At 39.4% G+C, this 22,967-nt stretch overlaps 1 protein-coding gene across 5 annotated transcripts in view; it reads right to left on the bottom strand.

Moving 5' to 3' along the window:
• LOC125451158 (cytoplasmic aconitate hydratase) overlaps positions 1-22,967 on the bottom strand; it is a 64,152-nt gene that overhangs the window by 22,554 nt on the left and 18,631 nt on the right. For all 5 annotated transcript variants that reach the window (XM_059644190.1, XM_048527954.2, XM_059644188.1 and 2 more), the window contains 8 exons: positions 22,517-22,654; positions 17,426-17,495; positions 16,285-16,468; positions 10,204-10,343; positions 9,854-10,025; positions 7,852-7,952; positions 4,294-4,410; positions 1,971-2,130 (listed from right to left, as the gene is read on the bottom strand). In XM_059644190.1, coding sequence (XP_059500173.1) covers positions 1,971-2,130; positions 4,294-4,410; positions 7,852-7,952; positions 9,854-10,025; positions 10,204-10,343; positions 16,285-16,468; positions 17,426-17,495; positions 22,517-22,654 — 1,082 coding nt within the window. The remainder of the gene's footprint in view (positions 1-1,970; positions 2,131-4,293; positions 4,411-7,851; positions 7,953-9,853; positions 10,026-10,203; positions 10,344-16,284; positions 16,469-17,425; positions 17,496-22,516; positions 22,655-22,967) is intronic.

Here is a 22,967-nt window from a genome sequence, read left to right as displayed (position 1 = left end):
TTGAGAATTCAGGCTGATTTACTTCCTGTTATGTAAGGATACATAATTTATTGCTGTACATAATGCATGAAGGTTCATTCACAATGTCACATAAAATAGCCACAGAAATTTTTAAGACAAATAACTGGCATATTACAAACCTACTGGAAATTATTTAATAGACAATGAGAAAAATAATTTTCTTGTTGAAACCTTGCTGCATTTAGCAAAGGGTTATAAGCAGAACAAATATTTTAGAAAAACAAGTTGAATTCTGATCAAGCATGCTGGTTTTCATAATAAAACATTTCCTGCCAGCAAATGGCTTGATGGAGGCCTTTAAGATATATCCAGTAAACACTAAATGCAAAAAAACATCAGTTCCATTAACATGAATGAATCCTTCTATACAAAAATGGTAACAAAACAAACACTTCCAACACATACAGATTTTCAGTGCAGTAATGTAAAACAAAATTAAGACAATTGGAGGTTGGATACTTAAAATGTGCACTGAGTATCACCAAATCTGCAAGTGACTTGTTTTTAAAACCAGAACAATAGTTCCTCCAGAAACAGTTTCAGTTTGTTTTAGTTTTCTCAGCATTCCACTTCTGGCAAGTTACCAAAACAGAACACAAATGTGCATCCCTTCTTGAATTTTGCTGGAGATGAGGAAACAACAGATGTTTCAAGGATGCAATTCTCTTTCCTGTCTGTACTCCAGTCACCATAAACATACTGCTGCAGCACTCAAAGTATTTCTGCTGATGTTGACGCTATTTGGTTCACAAAGAATTAAATTCAACCAAAGAGACATTTATATTATAGTTAGTTAATTAATTTCAGAACACAAACACTGCTCCCAATTTTTTTGAACATCAGAGACTTAAAATGGTTCTAACTCTTGTCGCTTAGACTTGCACTAAATTCACTTTTTATTTCTTTACTTGCCCCATTTCCAACCCTTCTGCACTGCACTGCATCTTCAGGCCCTTCTGTAATTTAATCACTGCAACCCTCCAAACTATCATAGCCTTTTCCATCTGTCCTCTGATCACCCTCCTTTCTAGCTTCGGTACTTGGTCCAACACGTTGCATCTGTAACACATCTCATTCCAAAATGTTGTTATTAACCTCAAACATTAAAGTCTGTTCCTCTCTCCAAAGAGAATGAGAATTTCTAGCACTTTGTTTCATTTCAAGTTTCCAGTATCTGCAGCATTTCGCTCAACTATTATGACAAGGAAACTACAAAGTGAAAAGGAAAGAAGAGTACTTTTGAAACCTCTGAGTTCCGTGTGTATACGGAAATGAGGATGGGGAAAAGCATCTTGATCCACGGGCTGCTGGTGCCCTTACAATTTCCTCTACTTTTGTAAGACTACCTATTTCTCCTTAGCAAATCCCAATAACAAAGAGTGGTTATTTATATCTAGCATTGTGTCATGCACTTATATACAGCATCCCCAAACACAAGTCAGATTCTTTGAAAACACAAAATACATGTCAGATAACCAGCAAAGTAAGTTATTCCCATTTGCAAGCCTGACCAGAATTCATTCAAGATAATATCACTGAAATTACCTGACCAGCAATTTGTACGGACTGAACGTGGAGATACACACACTGGGATCATTCCACATTAACCGTTTCCATTCGGGAGTCAAAATTCTACAAGTACATGTCGACCTCTAAACTTCACTCAATAGAAATTAAGCTATAATACATCTTGTACAGTTCTATTTACAGAATGTTCAACTTTCTGTCACAGGACAAGACAGTCCAGATTAGCAGAATGGACTGCACATTCCTGCAGCACAACTAAGAAATCTTTATAAAATGATATATCACTTAAGTTACGCTGAACAATGGTTGTGTATATCTACTTATGTCCCAGCAAAATATTTGCAATTAGAACTCAGCACAAAAACACCAATTTCAAAAAAAAATGTAGGTAGGGTTGATGGGTGCAACAGTGGGTAACATACCTGCTCCTAACATTACAGATGGATTGCTGGTGTTTGTACAGCTGGTGATGGCAGCAATTACCACTGAACCATGGCACAACTCATAATCCTCATCACTGTATTTAAATTTCACTTTGTCATCTTGACGAACTGGTGGAATCTGAAATCCTTTAAATCCTCGCTAAAAAATTGAGTGGCAAGGAAGAAAGAAAATGGAAACTTGGTTTCAGTACAAAAATCCTACATTCTCAATTATGACCTTTAGCAAAGCTCAGCTGATTGAATGTTAAAGAAAAAGGAGGACAAAGAAAGCACATTTCCAATACTGTGAATGTGAGTGGTGGTGTTGAGGTTTAATCAAGAAATAATTCTAAGAATTTTAACAATTACTTTGCATAGATTTCACTGAAGGCATTGGTGGTGACCTTTCAGGAATTACTGGAGTGAGGGAAGGATCCAAAAGACTGGAAAATGGCTAAGGTAATATACCTGTTTAAGAAGGGTGGGAGATAGAACATGGGAAATTATAATTTGGTTAGCCTGATTTCAGCTGTTGATAGGATTTTATTAGATTAGTCTAGTTTAGTCTATTGTGAAGGACGAGACTGCAGAGCACTTGGAAATGTATGGCAAAATTGGGCTGGGTCAGCAATGGCTTCATCAAGAGGAGGTCATTCCTGACAAATCTTTGAGTTCTTTGAGGTGGTAATGAGCAACTTAGACAAAGGAGAGCCAGTAGACATGATGCATTTGGATTTCCAGAAGGCCTTCGACAAGATGCCATGCAGGAAGCTGTTAAATAAGGGTCCATGGTGTTAGGAGTAAGGTGTGGCCTGGATAGAGAATTTCCTGATGAGCTGAAGGCAGAGATTGGAGATAAAGGGTTGGGGATAAAGGGGTCTTTTTCAGGAAGGCAGATGACTAATGGAGTTCCACATAGTTTAGTGTTGGAACTACAACTATTCACATTTTACATTAAGAATCTGGACAAAGCAGCTGAGGGCATTATTGCTGAGTTTGTATGTAACAATAAAATAAGTGAAGAGACAGGTGGGTTTCAGAAGGTGGAGAGGTTGCAGAAGACTGAACAGGCTAGGACAGCGGGGAAAGAAGTGGCAGATGGAATGCAATCTAGGAACATGTGACGTTATGCACTTTGGTAGGAAGAACAAGGGCATTTACTATTTTCTAAATGGGGTAAAGCTTCGGAAATCTGAAGCAGAAAGGGTTTTGGGTAACCTAGTTCAGCATTCTCTTAAGGTTAACATATGGGTTCAATTAGCAGTTAGGAAAGCAAATGCAGTGTATTTCAAGAGGGCTAGAATACAAGAGTAGGAATGTACTGCTAAGGTTATATAATGCACTGATCAGGCTGAATTTGGAATATTGTGAGCATTTGTAAGGCCTGTATCTAAGGAAGGAGGTGCTGGCCTTGGAAGGAGTCTAGAAGAGGTTTGCAAGAATGATCCCAGTGATGAAGAGCTTGTCATATGAGAATTAGTTGAGGTCTCACAGGTCTGTACTTGGGCACTTAGAAGGATGAGGGGAAATCTCATTGAAACATAGAATACTGAAAGGCCTAGATACAGCGGGCATGGAGAAGAGGTTCCACTAGAAAAGGAGACTAGGACCTGGGAACACAGTAACAGAGTGAAGGCACAACCCTGTGGAACTGAGATAGGGAGGAATTTCTTAAGCCAGAAAGTGATAAATCTGTGGAATTCATTGTCACAGAAGGCTGTGGAGGCCTTGAGTGTATTTAAGACAGAGATAGATAGGTTCTGGATAAGTAAGGACATCAAAGATTATGGGCAGAAAGCAGGAGAAACATATCAGTTATGATCGAATGACAGAGCAGACTGGATGGGTCAAACAGCCTGTTTGATATCTTACGGTCTTATTATTGGGCAATTTAGATCATTCGCAACCTCTGGCCTTGGAGCTAGCCATATACATTCAGCAACTATTCAGAATGAACAAGCAAATGAGCAAGAAAGGCCAAGAAAATCACACTTCATCTCTTTCATCAAACAGCTATATTGATCTAGGCAATTTAACTCAAACAGAGCGCTGCATATTTTCATATTCTGATATTTCACAAACTACCATTCCCAATTCCACTGGCCCACTTAGTTTAGTCAAGTCTGTAAGGGGTTGCTGAAACCAGGGTATTTGTGCAATAGAAACCACCTCAATCCCAACACTGAGTCGCCAAGTTTAGTATTCTTAACTCTGAAAAACTCCTGAAAAAAGCAATTTTTTTGACCTTTCAGCCAATTTAGGGCCATTAAAAACTTTCACCTTTTTGGATTTCTGGTAGCGGTTCGTGTTAACTGAAGCTCACCTTTGCTGTCAAACAACTTTCAAAATCTTGCTTCATACTGGATACAGCCACTTTGTCCTGAGGTCTTTTGGGACCGCTGCAGCACGATACCACAGTGCTGAGATCTAGTTCCACTACCTACATAGCATAAAAATTATTATTTTGGCGAAACGCAAGGACATGATATGAAGTACAAAAAAGCAACACATGTCCGAACAGAAACACTATTTGCTAATATTTTGTTATACAAATTGTTGGTAGTGCAAAGGAAATTTACTGTATACCAAAATCTGAAAAGCTTTTCCATATTTAGAATTATATACACATAATAGATAATAAACCTCCATTCTGGATGTGGGTTTGCTCGCTGAACTGGAAGGTTCGTTTTCAGACATTTCGTCACCATTCTAGGTAACATCATCAGTGAGCCTCCGACGAAGTGCTGGTGTTATGTCCTGCTTTCTATTTATCTGGTTAGGTTTCCTTGGGTTGGTGATGTCATTTCCTACATTGGTGATGTCATTTCCTGTTCTTTTTCTCAGGGGATGGTAGATTGGCTCCAAATCAGTGTGTTTGTTGATGGAGTTCCGGTTGGAATGCCATGCTTCTAGGAATTCTCGTGTGTCTCTCTGTTTGGCTTGTCCTAGGATGGATGTGTTGTCCCAATCAAAGTGGTGTCCTTCCGCATCTGTATGTAAGGATACGAGTGATAGTGGGTCATGTCGTTTTGTGGCTAGTTGATGTTCATGTATCCTGGAAGCTAGCTTTCTGCCAGTTTGTCACAGTTCTTGCAAGGTATTTTGCAGATGACGTTCGTTTTATTTGTTGTCTGTATAGGGTCTTTTAAGTTCATTAGCTGCTGTTTTAGTGTGTTGGTGGGTTTGTGGGCTACCCTGATGTCAAGAGGTCCGAGTAGTCTGGCAGTCATTTTGGAAATGTCTTTGATGTAGGGGAGAGTGGTTATGGTTTCTGAGCCCGTTTTGTCTGTTTGTTTGGGTTTATTGCTGAGGAATCGGCGGACTGTGTTCATAGGGTACCCATTCTTTTTGAATACGCTGTATAGGTGATTTTCCTCTGCGCTGCAGTGTGTGGTGGCTCATTGCAAGAACTGTGACAAACACTACATTGGACAATCTGGCAGAAAGCTAGCCACCAGGATACATGAACATCAACTAGCCACAAAACGACATGACCAACTATCACTCGTATCCTTACATACAGATGAGGAAGGACACCACTTTGATTGGGACAACACATCCATCCTAGGACAAGCCAAACAGAGAGAGACACGAGAATTCCTAGAAGCATGGCGTTCCAACCGGAACTCCATCAACAAACACATTGATTTGGAGCCAATCTACCATCCCCTGAGAAAAAGAACAGGAAATGACATCACCAACCCAAGGAAACCTAACCAGATAAATAGAAAGCAGGACCTAACACCAGCGCTTCGTCGGACGCTCACTGATGATGTTACCTAGAATGGTGACGCAACGTCTGAAAACGAACCTTCCAGCTCAGCGAGCAAACGCACATCCAGAACCTCAACCTGAGCTACAAATCTTCTCAAAACTCGCTAATAAACCTCCATGTTTTATACTGGTATTCTCTTGAAAGTAACATGGAAAAGTAATTAATTACATTTCTGAACACACAGTTTGTTGGCAATAGACATTTAGTGATATCAACGTATTTTCTCTGAACAAAATAATTTCTCTATGGAACATTTACTTGTATTAGTAAAAGCACATTTTTTTAACAACATGCCAGGCAACTTTTAGAACTATGCTTCTTTGTAAAATGTCGGGAGCCGTTATTGCTGGTGAAAGAAATATTTCTAATTCCTGTGCCCAAACATCACCAGTCATACACTAGTCTAAACACAGTTCAAATCCACAATTCCTCTGCCCAACTAAATTAAAGAACAGCCACCCCTAAACAACACGTGACAACTGTCAATTTCCAGTAGTAACCACTCTGGGCTTGCAGACAGATGCCAAGTTAGTATCAGAGTTTGCAAAAGATCTGTGCTATGCCAATGAGGCATGATTGCACAAATCATTTTCTCCCAGAGCAGCCAAAAAGCAGAGGCAATTTTCATCAGCTAAGCTGGTACCCACAGCTTAAAAGTCAAAGGCAAGTATGGAATGACATCACTAATTTATCAGCTGTTAAACATTCATGGTTTGATGCAGTACTTCAGCAGCTATACTGCACAACCACTATGTAATATTGTAGACACCACGTAATATTGTACAGTATTTTAAGAAAAGTTTTATTGTGAATCATAAGAATTGTTCAAATTGCAAAGTAAATCATTTAAAGTAAATTAGACACAGTTAGGCTCATTTCCTCAGTAGTAATGAAATTTGTAGAATTCTGGAGTTCTCTGTGAATGGTTGTTTCCCAGGTATCTTTTTCACCAGGCACTGACTTTGAAGCTTGAAAGAAATAGAAAGCGAGAAGGAAAGCAAGCTCCTCACATTTTGTTGTCATAAATTCATAATTTTTTCTCAAATCTGCCAAGTAATCTACTCAATAATGGTTCACTGTGTACTGCAGTCCCATCAAATTACCAAGTTGAATCCTCCACAGGCAACCTTTCAGCTCCCAAGAAAGATATGAACTTCTTGATGCTGACTTAGTTATCTAAGCCGTAATTTCAGTGCAGCCAGTTTACTGTTCCATATTGGTTCTTCAGTATGCTTTAATCTGTGGTCAGGTGATCACAACAGCCATTTCAGATCCATAACAGTCCCCTTAAAAAGCATATTTTTTTCATAAAGGTCTCAAGTAATAATATTAATGATGCAAGCTGAATACCGATAGTTTATAGTTTACAATGTTGTAACAGGCTGGAGGGAAACTCAAGAGAAATTCCCAATATGGAAGGACAATAGATTTATTCCAATAAGATGGTCCTTGAAACCTTGTCACTGCCCTAAAATAGAGCTTCCACAAAGACGATAAGTGTACTGCAAGTTATTGAATTACATTCAGAAAAGTGCCTAGACTAAACTATTGGCTGATCTCAATCGTTGGGATGTTCCGTGGAGGGAAGAAACAAATTTTTGAAGGCACCTGTTCTTGATCACTATGCCACAGTCTCTACTACTGAAATCAAACAAGGAGAGAAATGGGTTAAGGGGTGAGCACAGTTACTGTCTGCAATCGCTGGAAAAACTTAAATACAAAGAATTCGAGTTATATCAGCACTGTCCTGGAAGTGTTTATCAGTATTAGGAGAAGACCTTTTCCAGTGGATGAGGAGGACTGAACATTTACCCACCAACCTCACCCCAAGTGTGTCTGTCATTAAAAGCATTCAACTCTGAAGCATTAAGACATCCTGAGGACATAACTTGCATTTATATAGGTACCTCTTATTCCTTTTCTTTCTCCCAAATCACACCAAGCCTGTAACTTAATATCTCACCTCTGAAACTTGTGTAACCATTGACTTGAAAGACTTGGGACAAAACTTATCACACTATACATATTGTAGATCCCAAAGATTTAAAATTTGGCAAGGTTTCTTAACACATGTCAACTTTCCTGAACACACAGGGACCCTCTTACCTGTGTAAACTCTGGATCCTCAGATGAATCACTGAAATCCCTGAACATTCCAACTGCTTTTAGATATCTCTCAATGTAATTCAGCTTATTTTCATCTCGACCTTAAACAAGTAACAGAAAACAAAGAATGTAGTAAATGTAATTGCTTTATTTAATCAAAAAATATCTTTTAGCAGTCAAATGTTGGTTTTGAAACACAAGAGGTAACCATGGCTTTAATAAGCAAAGATTCCACAACAGAAATCTTCCAATGTGAAAGACTATATACGTAAAACAAAGAAAAGAAACCCATATTACAGTTGGTATGTCTGTGATTAAGTACTTTCACAGACAGGTATTCAAAGTTTTCTCAGGACCATACATTTTTCACTGTTAGATTGCAACTCTCAATTCATCTGCACTGGAACACAAAAGTTTTGGCTTATGAGGCTGCAGGCACACTTTATATGTGAGGTTGGATTTCTTATTTCACTAGTCCAAGCTGGGACATTTCCTGAGAAATAGTGATGGTCTGGTCTTAACTCTGCTTCAACATTAGAAGATGAATCTTCAGGAATGTGCAAATTAATAGTGACATTCACAAATATACTACATGCACATACTACCAATGTGAAAAATGCAACTCCTCCCAAAAAATTGCAATAGGGATAACACTATGATTTGAATGCTCTGCCAAAAAGGATGGTGAAAGCAGATTTAATAGTAACCTTCTAACAGGAAGAGAATAAACAGTGATAGCATAAACTTCAGAACTTTAATAACTGCCTGGATTGAAAGAAACAGCAATAACTCTGTCAGGAATAAACAGTTAAGGGACAAGGACAAACTGCTATGCAGGAACTAAAAACAATTAGCCATGCCGAGGGAGAAGAAAGAGTCAAAGCTACACAAACAAACTGTTTTAGCAACTGGTTGATAAATTGTGCAACAAGGCATTATGCCTTAAGCACAAGGATAACTGATTGCCCTGCAGAAGAATTTAAGGAGTTAAGATTAGATTCCCCAGTGTGGAACCAAGCCCTTTGGCCCAACAAGTCCACACCACCCCTTGAAGCATCCCACCCAGACCCATCCCTCTATAACCCACACATCCCCGAACACTACCGGCAATTTCGCATGGCCAATCCACCTAACCTGCACATCTTTGGATTGTGAGGGGAAACCGGAGCACCCGGAGGAAACCCACGCAGACACAGGGAGAATGTGCAAACTCCACAAAGACAGTTGCCTGAGGCGGGAATCGAAACCGGGTCCCTGGCACTGTGAGGCTGCAGTGCTAACCACTGAGCCACTGTGCCGCCCCAAACTGCAGGAAAGCTGTGTCTTCAAAGACTGTCAATGCCAAATGTAACAAGGAACAGGTAAGCTACTTCAGATAAGGGGACATGATGCAGGTTTGCAGTATTGAGAATGAAAGAATCTAAAGGACCAGCAGTAACTCACACTAGAAACTTGAAGGATGGAAAATCCTCTAAGAATTCAACTCCAAGACTCCCTGGGAACAGAATTCCAGAGAACAACACTGCATAAGGACTGAACCCTGGACATATCTGGAGACAGAAATTGATAGATAATGGCAAAATTCTACCATTAATCAGGTAATAGCCAAGATGGATGTGAGGCTTAACTTGCTTACTGGAGGGTCTTATTTTGGTTGCTAGATGCAATAAAGTTTAACTAATTGTTCAAGTGTTTGATTATCTGTGCAATTTCTTAAAAAGTAGTTGAATTAAAGATAGCATGTGGTAACTTACACACAACTTCAAGGAGAGAAAATTTATATGTGGTATGGAGAAAGATTAGGCATGAGACAATTTAACCAATTCTATCGAACAGCCCCCACAGGCACAAAATAGTAAAATGCCTCATACCATGGCTCCCTCAGATTGGCAAAAATCAATTCTTCAGCGTTATTGATGCATTATAAAGTGTGGCTGATAAACAGTTGTGACATACTCAGAGTAATTATAAATGCACATTGCAACAGATTCCAAATTAATACCTGTTTGTTTCAGGTACTTCATGCTGATTTTATCAACAGGAAAGAAAGCTGCAGTTGCCCCATACTCAGGACACATGTTGGCAATAGTTGCTCGATCAGCAATGGATAACTGCACCACTCCTGGTCCAAAGAATTCAACAAATTTCCCCACAACCCCAACCTGGCGAAGGTGCTTTAAAGGAAAATTAAATACAAAAACTGTTTCAACACATAAGTTAAGAATTTTTGTTAATAACAACTTGTTGCTGTGAAGAATTAGATTAAGAATTTATGGAGTTTGATAAATATAAAAACATTTATAGTTGATTTAATGAAAATGAACACAAATTAGAAGTCTAACATGTGCTTACTTTTGTAATTGTGAGGACTATATCTGTTGATGTTACCAAGGATTGTGGGCTTCCCATCAATTTATAGCCAACCACCTCTGGAAGAACCATGCTGATTGGCTGGCCCAACATCACTGCTTCAGCCTCAATGCCACCCACACCTGTGAAGGAAACAATATTCACATTACTAGTGGGACCCAAAATGCCAAACATGGCTCGAGCTAGGGTAATGTTTCCGAATGCCAGGGGTTCAAATCCAAATTCAGAAAATCAAATATAAATACCTAGGCTGACTTTTCCAATGCTGAACTGAGGAAATGCTACACTCTGTCACTGGTATCATTTTTTCCAGAAAAGATAAAACTCAATATCATCCACCATCGGAGGACAACATCAACATAGGGCCACGGAAAATTTAAGAAAACTAGAGGACACCCCTTGATGTCTTGTTAATATTCATCCCTCAAGCAAAACCTTAGCTAAAGTGGAATCAGAGTTATGTTTGTATTATTTGAACCACAAGCTAACCAAATAGCAAACAGAGTTAACTGGCCCCATATATTTCTGAGTGTGCCAGTACAAAATATGTCCACACAGTGCACTGTAACTTATGCAAATTAAATCAGAGTACCAACTAAACTGGTTTATGATAACAATAAAGGGGTGACTTAAAATAGAACAAATCCTCAGGTCTCCTGCAACACGTGCTGAATAAAGTAATCACATGCAGCCATCGTTTAAAAAAAATGAATGCACAAAAAACTGCGTGTTACACACCAGGTTTCCTTGAACATGCTCCCAGCTGGCAAGGATCCACATAATAGTGCAACTGGGAAATATATTTTTTTAATAACCAAATGAATTAGTTGAATGGATTAGTTTAAGATTTTATTCTGCAGAGTGGAAGGAAGTTTTAAATGCTTGCAAAAACCATGGCACATAGAAAAGGCCAACTTTTGACTGTGGTGGGGGGTGGGGTGTGTGCTGCACTTCTGTTTTGAGGGACTGACTGAAATACTTGATTTTATTCAACAACAACACATTCTGAGAATGAGGCCAAATATTTAAGCAGCAATTGAACATGATGTACTTTTTAAACTTGTGTAAAACCTTGTGAATACACTTTTCCATACCTGTAACTACAGCAAGTAGAATTGTCACAAGGTTTAGCTCTACTGCAGATGTCCCCTTCTGGGCAGAAGTCTCATATACTTGCATGCAGGTGCACACTTGCATCTAGCTTTTTTTTAAAATTTGGAATTTTACAGCATAGAAGCAGATTAGTCAATGCTGGTGTTTATAATCACAGAAATAAACACTGTTCACATTACTTTTCCTCCATTTTGTCCATATCCAGCTTTACCTTAAATACATTTATACTAATTATCTCAAAAACATGTACTTTCATGGCACCTTTAACATAATAAACTCTGCAGTCTCAAGAGTTTCAAACAAAATCTGACACCAAGCCACATATGAGGGTACCGAGTGAGAGATAGAGATCCAAAGAAATTTAGGAAAGAAATTCCAGAGATAAAGGGCTGAATGCATGACTGCCAATGACTGGCCAAAGGAAAGAAGGAACACCCTGTCATCAGAGATGGATATGTCTTATATTTAACCACATGCACATTTCCCATCCCTCCTGGTCTTAACGCAGATGCGCATTAAGGTGCTTAACTGTCATGAGAACACATACAAGCAAACCTGACTTACTATACTCACAAGTCTTTTCTTGATACATAAGAAAACATTAATGAATGATGCACCTTATTCCTTGCATGGGCTGTTTATTTGTTTTGGCATTCTCCCTTCTTATGAGCAACTCTGAGAACTTTGCTTACATGTCCCCAAATCTCAAACAATTTTAAAGGTGACCTGCCTGCCCTGCCAATGTCTCTATTTATCCCGACATTTTCTGCGCCCACACCAAATTGAAAGTTGGGGTTTCCACTCTCATTTTTTCCTTTTCATTGCTTTACCATTAGGCCACTCAATAAAACTAACTGCATCTCTAGTCTAAATACAGTGCCTCGGCAGACACCCAATGAACAGGTCGTGTGCAAAGCTAAGAAGCTGGGGTGCACTCTGCAACAATGAAACAAACACTAGCTTAAATGTGTTGTATGAATCTAATCTAAATATTTCAGCTCTCTTATTCAGTGAATTTAACCCCTAAGGAGCTGTATTTAAATTAATAGAAACACTTCAAGTAAACGTAATTACTTAGATCCTCGCATAAAAGAACAGGTGCAAATCCTGAAAAAAGACAAGAGCACTCAACTGGGATTATTTTCTGTATTATTTACCTAAGATATTTACCATGAATGGTTTGGAGTTGCAAAAAGAACAAAAAAGAAGTACGATACAGGAACAGGCTCTTCCGCCCTCCAAGCCTGTGCTGATCATCATGCCCTGACTAAACAAAAAATAAAAACCTTCTGGCCTTATTTGGTCCATTTGCCTGTATTCCCTCCCTATTTATGTAACCATCCAGAAGCCTCTTAAATGTCGCCAACATGCCTGCTGCCACCACCTCCTTTAGCAGTACATTTCAGGCTCCTACCACCCTCTGCACGAAAAACTTTCTTCGCACATCACCCTTAAGCTTTTGCCCTTGGACCTTTCCCCTTGTAATTGAAACTCCAAACCTGGGAAAAAGCCTCTGACTACCCACTCTATCTATGCCTCTCAATTTTGTAGACCTCTATACGCCGGCTTTCCAGTGAAAAAAATCCTAGCCGTTTTAACCTTTCCTCAAGACCAGGCAACATCCTAGGAAACCTTCAATGCACATTGTCCAAAGCTTCCATGTCCTTCAGATAACGTGGCAACCAAAACTGCACACAATTCTCCAACGCAGCCTAACAAGGGTTTTGTATAGCTGCAACAGTTGGCAACCATGTTATACTCCGTGGCCCAGCTGATGAGGCAAGCATGCCATATGCCTTCTTAATCACCTTGACCACCTGTGTTGCCATTTTTAGGGAACTGTAGATCTGCAAGGCCAGATCCATCAGTATGTTAATGTTCCTAAGGGTTCTGCCATTTACTGTATAATCCACACCTAAATTTGATCCTCCAAAATGCATCATCTCACATTTATCTGGATTAAACTCAATCTGCCATTTCTGTGCCCAAGTCACCAATCTATCGATATCCTCTTATATCCTTTCACGATCGATCATCGGCACTATCAGCAACTCTACCAATCTTCATGTGATTCGCAAACTTTTTAAAATCAGACCACCCAACTTTTCCTACAGATCATTTATATACACTACATAAAACAGAGAATTTAAGACTGATCACTGTGGAACATCATTCGTTACTGGTCTCTATTGTGAAAACATACTTCTACCACTACCCCCCATCTTCTATGACCAAGCCAGTTCTGTATCCATCTAGCCAACCACTCTAAATCCCATGTGATTTTAGTTTTTGTACTAATCTGCTATGTGGGACTTTACCAAATGCCTTACTAAAGTCCATACAAACCACATCCACTGCTCTTCCCTCATCAATTATCCTCGCTACCGCTTCAAAACATTCACTCAGGTTGGTGAGAAATGGCCTTCCCTGTACAAAACATGCTGCCAGTCACTAACTAGTTCTTTTTATTCCAAATGTGCATATATCCTGTCCCTCAGTATCTTCTCCAAGAATTTTCCCATCACAAAAGTCAGACTCACCAGCCTACAACTTCCTGCATTATTCCTGCTTCCTTTCTTAAAGGAGGGAACAACGTTGGCTAATCTCCATTCCTCTAGAACCTCATTTGTGGTCAAGGAGGATGTGAAGATATCTGCTAACACCCCAGCTATTTCCTCCCTTATCTCTTGCAGTAACCTGGGATAGATCCCATCTGGTCCTGGGGACTTGTTGATCTTAATGCAATTTAGAATACCCAAAACTTCCTCCTTTTATATGTTGCCATTCTCTGGAGTATTCACACACTCATCCCCGATGTCAACATCAGTCATGTCCTTCTCCGCGGTGAATACCGATTCAAAGTACTTATTTAGGATCTTTCCCACTTGCTGTGGCTCCGTGGACAAGTTCCCTCCTTTGTCCTCGAGTGGGCCTACTCTTTCCCTTGCTACCCTCCTTCTTCTAATATATGCATAAAAAGCCTTGGGATGCTCCTTGACCCTGTTTGCTTAAGACATTTCATGGCCTCTTTTAGCCTTCCTAATACTGCATTTAAGTTCTTTCCTAACTTCCCTATATTCCTCAAGGGCTGTGTCAGTTTATAGCTGTCTAGACTTATCATATGCATCCTCTTTCCTTTTGACTAAGTTTACAAATTCCCTTGTCATGCATGGTTCCTGGATCCTGCCATTCTTATCCTTCAGTTTTGCAGGGACATGCATGTCCTGCACTTTAATCAACTTGTATTTAAAAGCCTCCCCCATGCTAGACATAGATTTGCCCTCAAATGACTGCTAAGGTTAGTCCTCTCTGGTTGGATTGTCAACATACTGACTCAAAAAGCCCTCATGGACACATCTAACAAATTGCTCTCCATCCGAGCACCTGGCTCTAAAGTGAGTCCCAATCAATAAGAGGAAAGTTGAAATCACCCACCACAACTACTTGCTTTTTTCACATCTTTCCAGTACGTACCTACACATCTGCTCCTCTGTCTCACATGGGCTGTTGGGAGGTCTATAAAAAAACTCCCAACATTGTGATTTTAACCTTCCTATTCATGAGCTCCACCCATAATGCCTCACTGCAAGATTCCTCCAATGTATCCTCCCTGAACACAGCTGTGATGTGATCCCTAATCAGCAAAGCGACTCCCCCACCCCTTTTGTCTCCCTTTCTGTCCCCTCTAAAACAGAGATATCCTAGAATGTTAAGATGTCAGTCCCACCCCTCCTTCAATCATCTCTGTAATAGCAATATCACAATTCCCATGCAGAAATCCAAGCTTTGGTTCATCTGCCTTACCTGTTAAATTCCTTGCATTGGAGAAGATGCATTCTAGGCCTCCAGTTCCTCTGAGCCCCATAACTTCCCTCAACGTGCTCTTACTCTCTACTATGCACATCTCGGTCTCTCCTTTGTCCCAAGTCCCTGCGCTTACTAATCTGTACTTCCTGTTCCCGCTTCCCATCACACTAATTTAAACCCACCTGAAGAGCTCTAGCAAACCCCCCCATCCAGGATATTGGTGCCCCTCCAGTACAGGTGCAACCCATTCTCCTTGTACAGGTCCCACCTTCCCCAGAAGACATCCCAATGATCTATTTATCTAAAGCTGTCCCTTCTACACCAACTCTGTAACCACGTGTTCAACTGTACTCTCTCTCTCTGTTCCTGACATCAATAGTCCATGGAATGGATAGTAATCCTGAGATTACTACTCTGGTACTCCTGTTCTTTAGCTCCCTACCTAACTCCCTGAAATGTCCTTGCAGGACCTCTTCCTACTTACGTCATTTGTGCCAATGTGGACAATGACTCCATGTGTTTTCCTACCCGTTTCAGGATGGCCTGTACCCACTCCAAAACATTCAGGACCCTGGCACCAGGGAAGCAACACACCATCCAAGAGTCTTGTTCACGGCCACAGAAATTCCAAGTATTGAGTCACCTACTACGAGCACTCGTCTGGACTTTGCCCCAACCTGCTCTACAGCAGAAGTAGTTGTGGTGCCACAGGCCTGGCTGCTGCTTGTACCATCTCCCGAGAGGCTATCCCCAGCTAATAGTATCCAAAACGGTATAAGTGTTTGAGAGGGGAATATCCACAGGAGACTCCTGCACTACCTGCTTGCCTTTCCTGGCAGTCACCCATCTCTGTCTGGACCTGTGGTGTGACCACCTCCTTAAAGCTAGTGACTATCACTCTTTCTGTATACACTACAGTGCGTCCAGCTGCTTCTCCAGCCAAACCACAGCTGATGAATTTTTATTTAACACTGCATAAATCAACTTTTTATTAATAACTTTCAAATTGTAAAATAATTTTGAACAATACAAAATCTGAGCTGCTATTCAAAAGCAAAAGGAGTTAATCACTTTCCTAGAACAATAATATACTTAAATCCCAATAATAATCTCAGACACACAAACATCTAGCAGGTCGCTTACCCCAGCCAAGCACACCTAGGCCATCGATCATTGTTGTGTGAGAATCCGTACCAACCAGACTGTCAGGGTAGTAATATCCATCCTGATCAAACACGACCCGCGCCAAATATTCTAGATTCACCTGATGGATGATTCCTGAGCCAGGGGGAATAATCCTCATATTTCGAAAAGCTTTAGAACCCCACTTTAAAAGAAAAAAATGCAAAAAAGATTTATATTTAATTCAACAGCACATTAAGGAGCTAAGAAATTGCTTACAATGCCTATTACTTTAAATAAATTGCTGCTAATAAATTCTATAAGAAACAGCGTATGGTAAAACTTCAAACCTCAGGTTAACAAAAACTTTTGTTTTTCAGTGATTTCCCTTAAGGTGTCAACAGCTGCTGGGTTGTAAGTCCATTCAAGTATGGACACAGATAAGGATTAACCATGTTACTCAACTGCAAAGGCATCACAGGAGATAGCCCTTTCCTCATCTTAAATGACTGTTTGTCAACAGAAGTTTCTGGATAGAAACAAAGAGTACAGGAGATAGCACTTTCCTCATCTTAAATGACTGTTTGTCAACAGAAGTTTCTGGATAGAAACAAAGAGTACGAAATTTACCAGATTTGCTCTCCCACTCCCCCCGCTAAGTTGGAGGCTTAGCCAATTTCAACCTGAAATCAATCATCACAAAAGACTGGGAACTGGGTACTTCCTGGCTGTATAGTTCAGCTGCACATTGTCCTAATCAGTTAAGCCACTGATCAAACAGGAGGGCGTATTTTGATACTATTTTATCAACTATCATTATTGACTATCTGACCCAACTGCTGGGAAGCAGGAAGGCAATTCTGGGGTTACTGGAAATTATCAAAAATTTAAAACATGATCTTTTCACATTAAATTCTGATGCAAACACACTGCAGCATAGTTCATGAAACTTGCTATTATCTATACTTATTCTCCATCGTGGGGAGAGCTGGAAGAGTTTCAGAAATCTAGTTCTTCCCCTCTTCCTCCTTGGAGAAGCTTTACTTAATTACACAAAGTCAAGATTAATAATTTACAAAATCTTTCTTCTCTGGTGCACAAAACAGTAAAAAATGTAATTTATCACAGAATAGCTGTCAAATGAAAGCACAAAGTATAATACCTTCAAAAACTCAAATCTTTCTTTGTTTCTTTCAAATTCAATTTCTTGATTTTTTTGCAAGCTGTCTGGCCTGGAGGAAAGCAAAATCAGAACTAGATTAGGTTCAGCATGATATCATTTAACATAAATTCAGTTTGACTACTGCATTCAAAATATATATTTAATAATGTTGCCATAGTTAAAGGGGGAAGGAAAAAAAACTCACTGTAATATTTGAAAGGATTTGAGAAATGCTGACCAATCACCAGATCTCCTCCTTTGTGAATTTATAGTGAAAGAATTCTGTGTAGACCACAAACCCCAAATGGAACACAATTTAAACCACCAAATTCTGAATATTTTAGCCTTGATTTACCAGCTATACAGAATGATGCTGTGACATCTCATGTAACACAGGCTTTTCTGTGCAAAATCTGTTACTCAATTTCACACGATATACTTCTAGCAAAAGTCTCCAAGGGTTTAACCCAGTGTTTCACAGTTGCAAGCTGATATTTCAGGGTCAGGAGTTACATAACTGTGTAGCTTTGCCTCCCTCCAACCCCACTCTTGCAAGCCTGCTGTCCCCTACCCTCTGCACTGGTCTTCGCACTCCCACACTATACACTCTCAATTATCAGAGGGGTCACAACAATTTTAGCCTCTAAACAGGGTCACAGCAGGAGAAAGTTTGACAACCACTGATTTAGTCAGCTTAACCATAAGTTTACTATATGTTTTATTATAATTATCAAGGCTAAAATGGTTAATTTATCAGGAAAAATTGAACAGGTTTGACCTATACTCTTTGAATGCAGATATTTGAGGTTTATGATTAAAGGATCTCTCTGCCCTATTTCCTCTAATGGGTATAGTCCAAAACAAGAGATATAAGCCTCAATCAAGAGGCACACCAAACAGGGATTATATCAGAAGCACTTCTTCATCCAAAGATTTGTGGAAATCTGGAATTCTCTGTCTATAAAAAATAAATGCAGTTGAGGCCAGAGGCCAATTGAAAATTTCAAATAGGAGATTGGTAACACATGAGGCATTGGTACTAAGGGCTACAGAACCAAGGTGGGCAGATGCAGTTAAGCAACATGAACGCTTTCTGATTCAACAGCAGTTCTTAAGTAGTCAAGTGACGGCACAAAAAAGTACTGCTGGGCAAATATGCACAGCTCCCAGTGTGGATTAACTTTGGAAAACAAATTCTGTCGGATGCTAGATGCCTCTAATTCAATTTACACCTCTATGTAATGGGACAGGTGGCTATGAAGGAGTGCTCCCATTACGTCTGGATTCCAGAGTACCAATGGTTTTGCAAAACCAGATTTTTCAGATTACATGCTCTCCCTGTTAGCCCTTTAAAGTCACCAAACTTGTTAAGATGTCCACAAATTCGCATCACAATCCTACCTCATGCTTCATTTGACTCTACAAGACGTATGTCAGGAGTGTGAAGGAATACTCCTCAATTATCTGGATGAGTGCAGCTCAAACAACAATAAAACAAAAACTTGTCACCATCCCAGTGAAAGCATCCCATTTGATTGGCACCACATCCACAAACGTTCATTTCCTCCACCAGCATACACTGTAGCAGCAATGTGTACCATCTACAAAATGCAATGCAGAAATTCACCAAGGCTCCTTAGACAGCACCTTTCAAACTCATGACCACTTCCATCTGGAAGGGGAAGTGCTGTAGACACGTGAGAACACAACCATTGGCAAGTTCCCCTCCAAGCTACTTACCATGCTGAAGTGAAAATACATCCACTCCTTGTGTCACTGGATCAAAAATCCTGGAACCTCCTCTTTAATAGCATCATGGATCTAACTACAGCACACAGCCTGCAGTGGTTCAAGAAGGCAGCTCACCAACACGTTCTCAAAGGCAACTCGGGATGGGTACTAAATGCTTGCCCCAGCCAGTGACACTCACTTCCCATGAATGAATAAAAGAATGCAATCATTTCAGTCTACAGAATTGACCTTACTTCAGTCACAGGGTCTACCCATTTCCAAGTAGCCTTTTCATGCATTTTTACTGGGTAAAATTTAGTATGCCCAAGGCAAAGGATAAAGTAAAAATCAAGTGGTTTCACCTTGCCTGGTGTTTCCTGACTCTTGCTAACCTGCCTCAGTCTTACTCTAAAATCTCCAGAAGTGGGAACTTCTGTCTTTATTTGAAGTCAGGAAACTGAACCCAACTTGTATGCGCACTGCCAGGATGGCCTAACTAACCAGCTTTGATGGATTCCATTCAAAAGTAATTCCATCCTCTTCCTATTTCCTCTATTGTCATATCGAGATCTTTGATCCTTCATAGAATATTGCATGCCAATGTAAACAGAAAAAGGCTTTCTCTACAAGCACATTTGAGTTGTTTAGATTAATATTTACCAGTTAATTTTAGCACTTCAAAATCTCGGATTCAAAAGAGGCTGCAATAATTTCCATATCACAAGAACTGGACTACCAATAAATAACCAAAACAGCAAGATACTTGTTAATGCATAAACTGCCTGAAACTACGTGCAAATGCTAACGCATTTAAAATGCTAGGGAAAAAAAAACTTTTAATTTCAGAAAGAAAACTGCATATGTCTATTCAAGCAAATTCTCTGATGTGATCGTAAATATAGATTAGCAGTATTCAATTTAGTCTATCAGCAGCATTCTGTAATTAAATATAGACATTATCCTATTTTTCTGCTTCCCCAAGGAGCCATTTGTACCTCAATACATCAAAGTGAGCCTGTTATCTGAAAAAAAAACAAGTGCATAGATCAAGTCTATATTAAAAAAAGCAAAACAAGTCACGCAAATCTAAACCAAAACCACTATAAATAGATTAATGGTTTTAGGAAACTAGCCACATTTGTATGAACACAGAACAGATGGCCCTTTCAAACAAAAAGGGAAGCAAACAGCATGGGTTAGAACAGGAAAAGCACTCAATTAATCTGTAATAAAGAGGTAATATAGTAGCCTACTTTGAGAAAAAGGGGTGCCAACTTCTTGGTAACAGCCAGCACAGATTCCGGTAGTTCTGTACATAATTTAAGCAAAAACACCTCATGAATAAAAAAAAACACTTTAGACCCATGGGTCTGAGTAAGACAAGTAATTTGCGGCTCCTTGGAAACTTGAGTTCTAACCATATTGGGACCTTATTTGCAAAACTAACACTTTTTTTTAGCATGAATGCTACAGTTAAGGTGAGCATATTAATTATTGCAAGATGTAATGCAATACTAAATCACTTGTCTTATTTATTCCCACCCCAATTCTTAAGAAGAGTGCCTAGTTTTCAATTTGTTATAAAATGAAATATATGCAGCTACTTTATATTCAAATTGGGTTTATACATAACTGAGTTGCAAAGCAGTTACATAACCACTGCCTTTTACTGCAAAGTATCGTGGAATACAACAGATCCAAAATTTAAAAATTTTTTGTCAACTGGAATTAAATAATCATTTTCAACTGACCTTTTATCACTTCACATCTATAGTTCTATGCACTCAGGACATATCCATCGCAACTTATAATGGGATTGTCTGCCATTTTAGGCAAGGAAAAAGAAAGCAGCAGATATATCCACGCATCACCCCAGCAACAAAAAAATGTTTTATCATACTATGCCTATCTGAATTTAATTATTTGATGACTAGCCATCATGACTTCAATAAATATTGGTTCCAGTACCATTACATATGAATGGGGTGTGCCATTTCCCCTCACAGTATTCTGTCACTCAACAAGATTATGGCTGATCAACTGCAGCTCCATTTTCCCAATTTATCCCAAGATCCCTTAATTCCGTTAGTGGCCAAGAATCCATCAAACATGAACATTGACAACTGAGCAACCACAACTATCCGGGACAGAAAATCCCAGACATTCACAACCTCCAAGTGCAGAAATTTCTCATCTTAGAAATACCTACTCTTTGGCTTGAGATTATGATTCCCAGCCAGACTTTTCAGCTCGAGAGCAACAGCCTCTCACAGCATCTACACAATCACAGTCTTCAAGTACCTGTTGAAAATAATTAAAAATCTTGCACTGCTTACGTTTTGTGTGGCTTGGTCTTCTGCTGTCACATGTTGGAAATGATCATTCCAATGTCCGCACTGAATTTAAACTCGTCATATCATGACTAGAGTCTAGCTGACATGTGGCTTGTGCCCAGGCTGCCAACATGATCAGGTTCCTCTCTTTGCTAAATTTCAAAATATTCATAGTGCCATCTCTTTGGATTTTCAGTACCCATTATTCCATCATATATTTTAGTCAATTCTTTAAGGCAAATTTTCACTTTAGACTAAAGCTTGATACAGTTTTCCTTCCATTTGGAGTTCATTTGCCTTATCCAAGCTTTTTGCCCTATTAAATGCAGTAATAAAACAGTGACATTTAACACCGCTTCCTCTTTTTCAAACCACAGCATCTCAACATTTCAATTTTTGGCTATTGTTTCCATTTGTGAGAATGATCAACTTAGGTAGATTCCGTGAAAATATATTCTGTCTGACCATCCACATTTTATAGAACATTCTCCAGTATTTTAGACCTGGGCTGATCTATGAGCAAGCAATTGAATTAAAGATTTCATGTTTAAAAATTTTGCAGCACCAATGCTATGAAAGGCCAACAAGAATAATAATGACAGCTTTGAAGATGATTTACCACTATACTGCACATTAAAACATATTTACCAGCATTAGGTTAGGGCAAGGGATTAATTCAACCTGACCATTCAGCTTTTGTCACTGTCTCTGCATAGGTATACTATTCAAAAGGATTTATGGACACTCTCAATAAGCCATTTACAAATATCGGATTTGACAGTTATTGTACTATTGGCAACCAACTTTACAGATTTATGCGGCCAAATGTTTTTTTTTCCCCCGTAATAAAGGCCCAAGTTTGTTGCTTTTGATCAAAATGGTACTCAAACTAAATTTGATTATACAAGTTAAATCACCTTCACTCAAAATGTATCTTGCTTTAGAAAAGTTTACAAAGTAATCCAGAATCATTTTTGAAATGAACAGTCAAACTGGAGATATTGGTACTTTAACCTTCACAACTTACCGTCTGTTGAAATCTACTTGGATGGAGTGATCAATAACCAAATCTGCAGGACAAATTGGATTGATCTTCTCCGGATCTCCCCCCAGTTTTTTCACAGCATCTCGCATAGCAGCAAAGTCTACCACAGCAGGTACACCACTGCAGATAAAGCAAATAGTCACAGGTGTCAGATTATTTTCACAGCACTTATCTGTTACAAAACCATGCATTTACTGAAAAAGTTGAGGATCTTTAGAATTCTCGATAGCGGAGTATTCTGGATGCACTGTTAATGAATGCATCCAAGTCACAGAAAGTGATATTTTAAGGATGCTGTAGGGATAGTGCAGAAAGGCAGAACATCAGTCAGTAAGGTGAAAGTGACTGCTTTACTGTCCTTCACAACAAGGCCACATTTCAACCCGTGTGTCAACAAGGTGTCCTAGCAAAACTACAATCAATGGGAAGTGGA

The sequence above is a fragment of the Stegostoma tigrinum genome, chromosome 3 (assembly GCF_030684315.1).
Source record: "Stegostoma tigrinum isolate sSteTig4 chromosome 3, sSteTig4.hap1, whole genome shotgun sequence".
Taxonomy (NCBI): Eukaryota; Metazoa; Chordata; class Chondrichthyes; order Orectolobiformes; family Stegostomatidae; genus Stegostoma; species Stegostoma tigrinum.
The sequence above is the reverse complement of the archived record's forward strand: the minus strand, read 5'-3'. Positions and strand labels throughout refer to the sequence as shown.